The following is a 12500-nucleotide window of genomic DNA, read 5'->3' as shown; positions in this document are numbered from 1 at the left end:
TATCCACACGGCTAAACTTTGTCCCTCCCCCCTTTATTTATTTTTTTCTTTTTTAAGATACTGAAATCTCTCCAGATGTACATTATAGGTGGAGATTGATTTGAATATACTTTTGGTGCCTTGTATTGTTTGGAACATTCAGAACTCCAGTATAATCTTTTATCGGAATTAATGCGAGATTTTCACTTCTTCTCTTCTTTTGTTCTCTGGGGCGACTGCAACAAACTTTTAATCACTGTTGTTCTTTGTTATCATTCGTCTTTGTATCTTTGTGCGTTTTAATCTTTTGGCGTTGTTATTTTTGTCTTTGTTTTCAGTCTTAATGATACATGAATTTCTTGTGATGTTAGAATATTCTATTGCTTTTAACATTTGCTTGTATTGTAAAGCCAGGAGGGGGAAGGGAAGAAAAGCAAATATTCGAGCTTATCTTGGATTAACTTATATTAAGAAAAACTAAACGCTGAACAATCTTAAATTCCTACTTTTTTTTTTTGGGGGGGGGGGGGGGGGGTTCGCCTTAATTTATTCGGCTTAGAGATAACACAAAGCTATCGTTTTTTTTTTTTTTTTTCAACTTTTGATTGACATAAAGGTTACATGATGATAAGCTAGATGACATGATTGATAGTGACCTTTAAAAGGATATTATTAGTTAGTTGAATTTGGGAATCGACTTGAAATACTTAAGACTACTATTATCCACATTGTTTATCTTGTTGGGCGAGTTACTACAGCCTCGAATACTCAGTTTGATTAAAAGAATTATTTATTTTGTGTGAGTTTAATTGCTGTCGACCTAAAACTTTATTCGCTAAATGCATTTTAGCTTCAATTTGTTAGTGAATTGTTACTGTCGCAAAGGATAATCGCCGATTAAACATTTAAATGTATTGTTGTTTTACCCATGAGTTACCCATGACTAAAAGACTAATTGTGCCTAAACATTATTTTTTTTTTTTTTTAATGTGGAGTGTACTTTAGACATATCAAAGTCAAATGTATCACATTCACATACAAATAGGAAAGTCTGGTGATTACGCCCTATATGCTTAATAAATTTCCGTGTCGTTGTTATATGACAACATCCTGGCCTGTTTGGTCGGTCTAGGATGATTAGAAAATATGGCATAGATTCAGTGCTTTTTAGGCTTCGAGATTCTTTGGGCCCATCGACATCCCCAAACGCCTGGCACACCCACCCCCGAAAATTTCACGCTCTCCCTTCGTAGAATTTAATACAATAAAATTACAAGTGAAGTAAATCGTCCATAGATTTCACATTTAACACTAAAAGAAGAAAAATGTTGCATAGGCCCTTTCTCTTGCTGGGCCACGAGCCTTCAGCCTAGTCAGCCTTATAGATAAGGCGACACTGTGTAGAATTATGAGAACTTTAATTAAGATCGTTTGGGTATATTGTTTTATGAGTAAATAGAGATTCCACCATAATGTACAAAGTGTTCAGAGGATTAAATTAGTGGTAATTTTGCTCAAGGGAAACCGGACAATGAAGTTTCAACAAATATTTCAATACACGGAAAAATAATTTTTGTTATAAATTCTTATGATGGCTATTAGCCATTATAAGAAAGGATTCCAATTCAAGTATACAAAATTCTTCTCAGTTTGTCCCTATCTCACCGAGCTTAAGATTTTTAGGTATCAAAGAGTGACAGACACAGTTATCATTAATCCTACAAGTAAAATACTATCAGAAAAAGATCGTCTGCTATGTATAAATATGTCCACGGGTAATCTGTGGTCGTCCTTACTTTAATTATTTATACTTCCTATTAAGTGAAGAACCTCGGGATCTAATATTGGAAAACAATAAAGGTATCCAGTGAATAAGAATTAGATTTCAAGGTTTTATTGAATAAAGGGATGTCTCGTGTAGAAAAGAGAGCCAATAGGAGGTTCGATTTTTTTCGGCTGATTATAAATTGAAATAGTGGAGGAACTATTAATGTTATTTTCAACCAAGAAGCCTCTATTCGTCTTGATGTAGATGAAGAACACAAAGAATTTTTCCTACTTCGTCCTTCTCTTCCTAAAGATAAAGATCTATTGGTCGCTTTAAGAAGCTTAGAAATACATGGTTTGTTTGTCTGAGAATGCGAAAAGGAAGGAAATATTCTCTCCTTCGCTTGTTAAAAGGCGGAAGTTTTCTCACTAATGAGGAGCCTTGAAAGGAAGATTCTCTAACGGTCCCCATTCAAGAGTCCTTTCCGTCCAACAAGTAACGGTTCCTTGGGCTTCGATATTAATGGCGGGAAGAAGATAATTTATTCACTAGACATTTAGTGGTAAGGATTTACTTCTGTCTGAGGAAATTTATTATTCGAAGTATTTTTGTTTCTCTTGGCTTATATGTCCTTGATGAATATTTCTTTTCCATTCCTAAATTAACAGATTTATTGACGTTTTACAAAGCGAAAATCAAGAAAAATTTTCATAACTCGGTTATGTTCGTTGCTGCTATACTTTGTCATCACTCATCTATTTTCTTGTTCATAGAATTTTTTTTGTTTTTCTTTTTTTTTTGTTTTATCGCTTTTATTGTTAAATATTTTATCCATTTAGCTTAACCGTTCTTTCCATCTGACACATCGCGCTCTTTTGTACTCGTATATTCTCTTCTTTTATATTAACTCCTTCAAAATGAATCAAGTTTCCTTGGTTCAGAGAAAAAAGCACACGCGTTCTTTTCCCCCGAAGAGAATTGACATAGATTAAATATGATTTCTTGGAACGGAAAGTCGGTAAGAAAACAAGATCATATTTACGTTCTTTCTATACTTCACGAATAAGATGGAAATCGTAGTCTCGTGGTAATTACAAACAACGGAACCTCTCCACTAGAATGGGCAATCTGTAATTACAGCGAGAAACGTTAATGTCTGAATGGGCGAAACTTGCATTAAGATGTAACACTTTATTGATTGATCAGAATATTTTCCCTAGCAGTCAGACCATAAATAAATAAATATATATATATATATATATATATATATATATATATATGTGTGTGTGTGTGTGTGTGTGTGTGTGTATATATATATATATATATATATATATATATATATATATATATATATATATATATAAAAGAATTTACGTGAAACTGATCATCAAAGGCTTTTCAAGAGTTTACTGTTGAATAATGCTAAGACAGGATCTCACGAAAGCTTGTGATTCCTTTCTTACAGTTCGAGTGCCAAGATGGCGGGCTCCTTCACAGCTGGAGAATCGTATTGTTTTGAATGATCAGTTTGTAAACACTTCTATCCAAGATCCGTAGTGTTTATATTTGGATAGAATTTGGAATATTAGAGTTTGGGACTTGAGCTTTGTACTGGAATTTGTGGGAAGTGTAGCAACGGAGTGAGTTACTTTGAGCTTTATTTTTCTATTTCCCTACTGAAATTATGCAAACTCTGATTTCCGTAGAGAGTTAAGTAGTTATCATATAAAGACTTGTAAGATATTTGAGTGGCCATTTTAAATCAAAGATCAGAAAATATTTCTCCCATTTTCAATAGTTTCAGTATATATATTCATATGTATATTCATGCAATAGGAGGAAGAATGTTCAGTTATGCTGCACCAAGACTCTTCAACGACCTTCCACTCGATGTTAAGAATAGCAATAATGTGGCAGCTTTCAAGAAAAACCTGAAGACTTATCTTTTTAGAAAGTGTTATAATAGTGACGTGAAAACTATTAAGCCTGAATACAAATGCTAGCGAAATAACTGATAAGATACAGAGCAAAATATTAACTGGAAAGAAATTATTTTTTCACACACAAGGCCCGCCTGAACAGACTTTTGGTGTCTGACGGAGGGCAAGAAATAAACCCGTAAAAGTAGTAAGTAAGTAAGTAAGTAATGGCAGTAGGTTGGCTAGGGCACCATCCATCCGTTGAGATACTACCGCTAGAGAGTTATTGGATCCTTTGATTGGCCTGAAAGTACAACATTGGATCCCGATTTGGTTATGGCTCATTTTTTCTTTGCCTATACATACACCGAGTATTCTGGCTATTCTTTATACATTCTCCTCTTTCGCCATACACTTGACAACATTAAGCTAACCAAACAATTCTCCTTCACACAAGGGGTCAACTTCTGCACTGTAATTGTTCAGTGGCCACTTTCCACTTGTAAGGGTAGAAAAGACTATTTATGGTAAGCAGCTCTTCTAGGAGAAGGACACTTCAAAATCAAACCGTTGTTCTCTAGTCTTGGGTAGTGACATAGCCTTTGTACCGCGGTCTTTGGTTAGTTTTCTCTTGCTTGAGGGTACACTTAGACACAATATTCTTTCTATTTCCTTTCCTCACAAGTCTATTTTCCCTGTTGGTTTTAGGCAGAATTTCATTGAAATAAATTGTAAAAGTTAAATTTTGATGATGAAAATAGATGTGACTTTTACATGTTCCAAAGATTTTCATGGAAGATTATAGATTTATTAGATGGTCCTGAAAACTGTCATTGTGAATTGCTCCCCGTTTATGGATTCTAGAAATTAGATAACAGTGTACCAACCGTGTGTCACACGATCTTACATAGTTCATTTTGTGTATATTATTATGCTTGTATCTTCGCTCTTCCTTCGCACTAAAAAGAACCAGAATAAACATGTCTGCTTTTCTCCTCTGTAACAGTGTCTGTTTTTTTAATATGAATTTTCTTGTTGCTTTGAGCTCTTGTATATAAAGGAGAGTGCTCTATAATAAATTTACTCAGTTGCTTTCATACTGTCTTTGAGTCACAACCTTCTCTCGGCCCATCACATTGGTGACCCCGGAAGTCGACTCGCTCCCACCGCCTTCCACCCCCCCACCCTTGCCCCTCCATCGTTGGTGCTATGGCGGACTCTACGGAAGTTGGCGCTGCGGCTGCCCCAATGAAACTCTCATCGTTCGCCAGCGGAGAGGCGTTTGCTTGGTGTTAGCGCGCAGAAGTCCAGTTTCGCATCAAGGGCGTGACTCGCTCAACCACCAAAGCAGATTATGTTCTCGCGGCGATACCTGAGCACAGCTTCCCGGAAATATCCGACTGGCTTTGTGAACAAGGAGACGCCCCAACAGCGTATGACGCCCTCAAAACATACCTTCTGCAGCAGTACTCGCCGTCGCCAGCCGCCCATATAGCAAAGCTTTTTCAGCTCTCGCAACAACCGTTGGGGGACCAAAGGGCTTCGCTTGCCCTTAGGGAAATGACCAGTATCGCTTGCCTGCAACCTGCCGCAGACGGCTCTCCTCGTGAGGTAAACCTACTTCGTGCCCTTTGGATACGCTGTTTACCCGGACCTATACGCGCTGTCATACCCGATGTCGTTAGTTTATCCATAAAGGACTTGATGACCAAAGTTGACACCCTTATAGACAGCCACTTCAAGACCTCCATCAACGCCTCCACCCCTGACGAAGAGGATGCCTATTCAACGTCAACCAAAGCTGACGTGAATGCCGTAGGACATACACGCTTACCCTGTGACTTGCCGAAGCAGTGACAAAGCGACCCACCACCCACCAATCGCTCGTGCCCTAACCAACAACTTTTACAGCCACTTACTACCTCCCATCCGCCGCAGTTTTGCTACTACCACTTCAGATTCGGGGCAACCGCGAAGAAATGTGCTAAGGATTGTCAGTGGCCAAAAAACGTGTAAGTAGGCTATCGCTCATGGCGGTGGCCTCCCGTGTTTCTAATCTTTTCTTTTTACATGATGTAGGAATGGGAGTGCGATTTTTGGTAGACACGGGTGCTTGTTGTTCTCTTTTGCTAAGGGAACTCTTCAGGACACGACGTAGTCTATCTACGTCTGCAGACGTCCGCTTGGTAGCTGCCAAGGGATCTGCGATATCCACCTACGGTTACGAGAACCTCACATTATCGTTCAGAAACGGTAAATTTCATTGGAAGTTTCTCGTTGCTGACGTCACATTGCCAATCCTTTGTCCGGATTTCCTCTCTCATTTCCACCTTCTGGTCAATGTCGCCCACCGTCGATTTGTTAACGCAGACTCGTACTTGTCGACACCTCTTCAACCCGCCCCCTCTAACCTCGCTCTCCACATCAGCGCACCCACGAATGCCTACGCCCACCTCCTCACGTCGTACCTGGAGGTTTTCCGTCCAGAACTTCGCCAAACGCCCACGGTTCCTGCCAAGCACGGTATTTATCACCATATCAAGACGACGGGACCCCCAGTCTTCGCAAAATTCAGACGTCTGGCACCGGAACAATTGGCAGCCGCCAAACAGACGTTCGCGGAAATGGAGGATATGGGCTTTCTGAAGAAAGACGGCTCCCTCCGTCCATTCGGGGATTACAGGCGCCTGAACATGCAAACAGAACCGGATCACTACCCCCTCCCAAACATTGCTACGTAAGGTTTTCTCTACGCTCGACCTCTTGAAGGGGTATTATCAGGTGCCTATGAACCCAGAAGACATCCCCAAGACCGCCATCACCACTCCGTTTGGTACATACACCTTCAATTACTCCTGTTTTGACCTTCGTAATGCTGGGCCCATGTTTCAATGTCTCATGGATAGTATCTTAGGGGACCTCCCTTTCTGTGTATGTTATGTAGACGACATACTTGTGTTCTCCTCCTCAAAAGAGGAACACCTCCGTCACCTGCGCATTGTGCTCGACCGCCTGCAACAAAACGGCCTTGTAGTCCGGTACGACAAGTGTACCTTTGGTGCCAACGAAGTGTCGTTCTTAGGGCACCGCATCACTCCTGAAGGAGTCCATCCCCTCTCTGAGAAGGTAGCAGCCGTTCAGGACTTCCCCGCGCCCTCGACCGTCAAAGCTCTGCATGAATTCTTGGGCATGATCAACTATTATCACCGTTTTCTGCCAGCCATTGCCGCCACTCTTGCTCCCCTCTACGCCTCCCTCAAGGGCCAGCCAAAGGACCTGAAGTGGGGTCCCCTTCAAGAAGCGGCCTTCTGCAATGCAAAGAAGGCCCTATCAACTGCTGCGGCTCTCACTTTTCCTATCCCACATGCCCCTCTCCTTCTCTCCACCTATGCCAGCGACGTCGCTATTGGTGCAGTACTCGAACAGGTGGTCAACGGCTCGCCCCGCCCTTTGGCCTTCTTCAGCAGAAAACTGTCCAAGGCAGAATCGGTTTATTCTACCTTCGATCGCGAATTGCTGGTGGTGCACTTGGCTGTCCGTCACTTTCGCCATTTCTTAAAAGGTTCGCCCGTCGTCATTCGCACAGACCACATGCCTCTGGTGCACGCCTTCACTCGACAGTCTGATGCCTGGTCCGCCCGGCAACGCCGACATCTCTCCGCCGAGGCTGAATACAATTGCCCCCTTCAATACGTCCCTGGGAAAATGAATCCCGTTGTCGATGCCCTGTCAAAAAACACGTTGGCTGCCGTTCAACTGGGATTGGATTACAACGCCCTGGCTGAAGCCCAATGACAGGATCCAGAGTACCAAGCATGTAGGACATCCTGCACGTCCCTCCGTTGGGAAGATTTTCCCCTCGAAGACTCCAACAACACCCTCCTCTGTGAGGTCAGTACTGGTAGACCGCGACCTTGGATTCCTGCTCCCATGCAAAGACAGGTGTTTGATTTTATCCACGGCTTTTCACATCCCTAGTGCCGTTCTACTGCACAGCTGATGAAGGCAAAGTTCATTTGGCACGGCATTTCTAAGGATGCTAAGGATTGGGTCCGCGCCAGTACTTCTTGCCAAACTTCCAAAGTACATCGACACACGGATTCAGGAGTGGGCACCTTTCCTCAACCTCAGCGTCGTTTCGCACACATTCACGTTGACGTTGTAGGCCCCCTACCCACATCACAAGGACATCGTTACCTGTTTACCGTCATCGACCGCTCCACTCGTTGGCCTGAAGCCATTCCCATGGAAACTGCAACGTCCGCCTCATGTACATCTGCCTTACTCTCTGGATGGATTGCAAGATTTGGTATCCCTGAGCATGTTACTTCTGACAGGGGAACCACTTTCACCTCTCAATTGTGGACGTCATTAGCGAATCTCCTGGGCATCACCCTACATCAGACACCGGCCCACAACCCCGCTGCCAATGGAATGGTTGAACGTTTTCATCGCACCCTCAAAGCAGCTTTGATGTCCCACTGCAAGGATTGCAACTGGTTTACTCAGCTTCCCTGGGTCCTCCTTGGACTAAGGACCACTCCTAAAGACGCCCTCGACATCTCGGCAGCTGAAATGGTGTATGGCGACCCGTTGGTCGTCCCTGCCGAATTTTTTCCTTCTACAACCTCCTCCGACGATTTCCAGCGCATACGTCATGTTGTGGGAAAATTTACTCCATGCCGCCAGACTTGCAAGCCCCCAGCGAAGCATCACATACCAACGGACTTACACTGTGCAACGCACGTCTTCCTGCGCAACGACACCAGCAAGCCACCACTAACGCCCCCTTACACGGGCCCTTTCCTTGTGATCCGACGCAGTCCGAAAGCATTCTCACTAAACATTCGTGGCAAAGAAGACTGGGTCTCCATTGATCGTCTAAAACCTGCTTATCTCCTGCCAGATGACCTGCTTACAGTTTGCCTCTCTAGATCAGGGCGCCCTATTTAACATGTACAGTATGTCATTTTTAGGGGGGGAGCCATGTACCAACCGTGTGTCACATGATCGTACATAGTTCATTTTATGTATATTATTATGCTTATATCTTCGCTCTTCCCTCGCACTAAAAAGAACCTGAATAAACATGTCTGCTTTTCTCCTCTGTAACAGTGTCTGTTTATTTAACATGAAATTTCTTTTTTGTTTTGAGCTTTTGTATATAAAGGAGAGTGTTTTATAATAAATTTACTCAGTTGCTTTCATACTGTCTTTGAGTCACAACCTTTTCTCGGCCCGTCACAATAGGTATTCATACGATGTCAAGTAATTGTTTCTAGTTATGTATGAAAGCTCACCATCCTTGTGAGATAGGGATGTTTGGTATAAGTGAGTATACAGGTCTACTGGCCAATTCCTGCCCCTACCTGATCCTAACTTCGGTGGAGAGGGGGATTGGACGCTGATCATAATTATGCAAGGGAGGTCCACAAGACATTGACTAGTCTCTTGCCTCTGCCAATCATGAGCGGCGATCTTTAAACCTCTAAAAGAAGATTTTCTAATACCTCTGAAGTGGTAGATTATTATTATTATTATTATTATTATTATTATTATTATTATTAGCAGGACCAGCAGTAGTAGTAGTAGTAGTAGAAGCAGTACTACTCTACTATTAGTAGTAGGAGTAGTAATAGTAGTAATAATAATGATAGTAGCAATAGTGTGATCAAGAATTTCAATAGTTGGAATAAGACATTTAAACGCATAAAATTGCAACGAATTAATTTATTAGAAAAATAAATACAATGAAATCAATTGACTTTTATATGACTGGTCCAAAAAGAAGTATAATTGAAGTTTTATTATTATTATTATTAATATTATTATTATTATTATTATTATTATTATTATTATTTCAACACCTCAACAGTTTATACTAAGCGCGTTTTTAAAAGAAAACTTCGAATATGTGTCAAGTTGAAATAAATTTCTACCTCATACTTGGGATCGAACGCTAGCCCCTTCTAATGAAAGGCCAGGTCGAAACCAACCATGTCACGAGAGCCCATAAAAGAAATTGGAACCTGACGCTAACAGCTGTCCGAGGATTTTTGTTTTCTTTTTATTGTAGATAGCAAACAGGAAATGGAGTCATACGAATCTGAGGCTTTCCTTTGTAGCAATTAATCCTTAAGATTATTATTATTATTATTATTATTAGTAGTAGTAGTAGTAGTAGTAGTAGTATAATTATTATTATTATTATTATTAGCTAAGCTACAACCCTATTCGGAGAAGTAGGATACTATTAGCCTAAGGGTTCCAACAGGTAAAATAGCCCAGCAAGGAAAGGAAATAAATAAACTACAAGAGAAGTTATGAACAATTAAATTATTTGAAGAATAGTAACATAATTCTTTCATATATAAACTATAAAAACTTTACCAAAACCAGAGAAAGGAAAATACGATATAATAGTGTGCTGAGTGTACTCTCAAGTAACAGAACTCTACCCAAAGTATTTTTACCTAAGCATCACTTCTCTTGATTAATGTAGATTTTTCATCTTGATGAGGATCAGACATGTTTTCACAAAAGGTCAAATATCTATTATAAAAAACAAAGACATATGTCTTTGTTTTGTTTATCTCAGCGCAACATGAGTTGGGGCTGACAAAAGAATCGGGCGGCCGTGAAATGTTTGTTTAATAAATATAGTCTTATCTTTGTGTTCGAAAGAGATTTGTTGTTAAAATAACTAATTAAAAAGTATGTTTTGAAAGCCATTTTTCCGCTGGCCTGGTATTTGAGATTGGACGTTTTTATCTTTTTGTTGATTTATTATTGTATTTCCTCTTATTTTTAATCTGTTGGAATTACGTGTATGGTATATGTGTGCACGCGCGCGTGTGTTATGAGAATTAATCTGACATTTAGTATTACTTAGTACTTTTACTTTGCTTTTCGAAGAAAAAGTACTGTTTTCTATCTTTACAAAGAATAATAAATTGAGATGATATATTTGTTTTACTTATTGATAATGAAAAACAGAAATAGCAAAAATAATCCTGGAAGTTAGGTAATTATTTTAGCGTTCGTAAACAAATACCCATTAATTGTTTATAGAAAAACAAAAGATCAGTCGGGGAATCATTTCATTTTACTTGAATGTTAATGTAGAAAAAGATGAATCGTATGCAAGGCCATGTCATCAATATATCTTGGTAAGATAATAACTATATCGAAGTCATTTTGGAATCGGGGTTTTCAATTTATTGCTAATGGATGAAAGTGGCTTCAGCTCCTTTATATGGCTCTCACTGTAATGAATCTCTCTCCTCAATCCTCGTCAACAAAACAGGACAAAGGGGAGATGAACTCCACTCCACAAGTCGTGGAGTGGCACTGCATCACCTTCCCGGTCCGGGTGGTAGGTCTTGACCCAAAATCCATAAAGCTGAGGCGTCAAATACAGTTTCATCCATGTAGACTAAGCATTGGGATCCATCTTCTTAAGCAAATAATGAAAATTGGAAGTCGGTTCAGTCCACTTTTAGACAACATTAATAACAACTGCAGCCGTATCCAGTCCACTACAGGACAATGGCCTCAAACATGTCCTTATTCATGTCTGGGGTTTTTCCAGTTTTCATCACGCTGGCCATTGTAGATTACTGATGGTGGAAGACTTTCGTTTGATCACCCACAGGAAACCAACCTAGTATGGGTGGCCCTGACTAGTACATTATTTCTGATCATGACGATAAACAAACTTTGCACCACGTCAAAGTATCCCCACTCAGAAAGGACCTTTTTAAGACAAACTAATATTAAACGTAGATGAATCCGAAATACTACTCCTAAACATGTTACAAAAAGGAGATTTGTCCCACACTTTGCTTCTCTTAAAACAAAGAATCCAGAAGGGAGACAAAAGATAAAATTTTATGGGCCGAGAGGAGATTTAAGGTTAACAGTTTGCATTAAGTTGGCTGGGAAATGGATTCCTATGAAAGGGCCTTTCATATATAACAGTGGGAGCTCTTGAAGTGAGAAACATTCAGCGGAATATACGATGTAGCTGAAATTCATTATCTAACCAATCCACACATAGTGCTTGGCCTACACCCCTCCCCCTATTCCCCCGGGCCAAATTAATGTCGAAACATCCTTAAAGTTATTAACCATTGGAGGAAACTAAAGGTAAAGGCGAGGAGACCATGTAGAGAGAGAGGAGTAGGTGATGATGTTTAGGGCTAACATTAGGGAAATGCACACAATAAGAAGTCAACCATTTTTAAAGAGAGAGAGAGAGAGAGAGAGAGAGAGAGAGAGAGAGAGAGAGAGAGAGAGAGAGAGAGAGAGAGAGAGATGATGATGCTACATTTTTATGTTCTTAAGCTATTAAGGTCAATTTCTCCCTTTGGTAATGTTAAAAGAGAGGAAAATACAGTAAAGAATATGCTACAACACTGTGTGGTTTTTGTGTGAGGTTCGTATAGAAGGAAAAACGAAATCAAATGTAACGCCTCCTTACCAGCAGCTATAATGGTGAAGGCACAAGGGTTGGCCTGTTCGCCAATGTTGTTGAAGGCCCAGCAGAGCAAAGTCCCGTAGTCGAGTTGGCTCTTCGGAGCGTAACTGGCGATTGATGTGAAATCCTGTTAGAAAGAAAATAAAATCATTACTGTTCATTTGCGTTATGTGATTACTTGTAAGGAAATGTTTTGCTTTAAATTAGGCAAATGAAATTTACGAAGAACGCATTGTTACTTTTATAGGTATTACATATCTGCTAAACATCAAAGGACATTTTTCTTTTTATCTCATTCTTGAGGGGATGGTGAGTATTATAATACTGTTGAATTTATTATTTATTTACTTTACAC

The 12500-nt window shown here is 40.2% G+C and overlaps 1 protein-coding gene across 2 annotated transcripts in view; it reads right to left on the bottom strand.

Annotated features, from left to right (window-relative positions):
• The window catches only part of LOC137621669 (protein turtle homolog B-like), a 782627-nt gene that overhangs the window by 18976 nt on the left and 751151 nt on the right, over positions 1-12500 (bottom strand). For both annotated transcript variants that reach the window (XM_068352170.1, XM_068352171.1), the window contains exon 11: positions 12149-12272. In XM_068352170.1, the coding sequence (XP_068208271.1) occupies positions 12149-12272 (124 nt within the window). The remainder of the gene's footprint in view (positions 1-12148; positions 12273-12500) is intronic.

The sequence above is a fragment of the Palaemon carinicauda genome, chromosome 28 (genome assembly GCF_036898095.1).
Source record: "Palaemon carinicauda isolate YSFRI2023 chromosome 28, ASM3689809v2, whole genome shotgun sequence".
NCBI lineage: Eukaryota > Metazoa > Arthropoda > Malacostraca > Decapoda > Palaemonidae > Palaemon > Palaemon carinicauda.
This window is presented reverse-complemented; position numbering and strand designations above follow the sequence as displayed.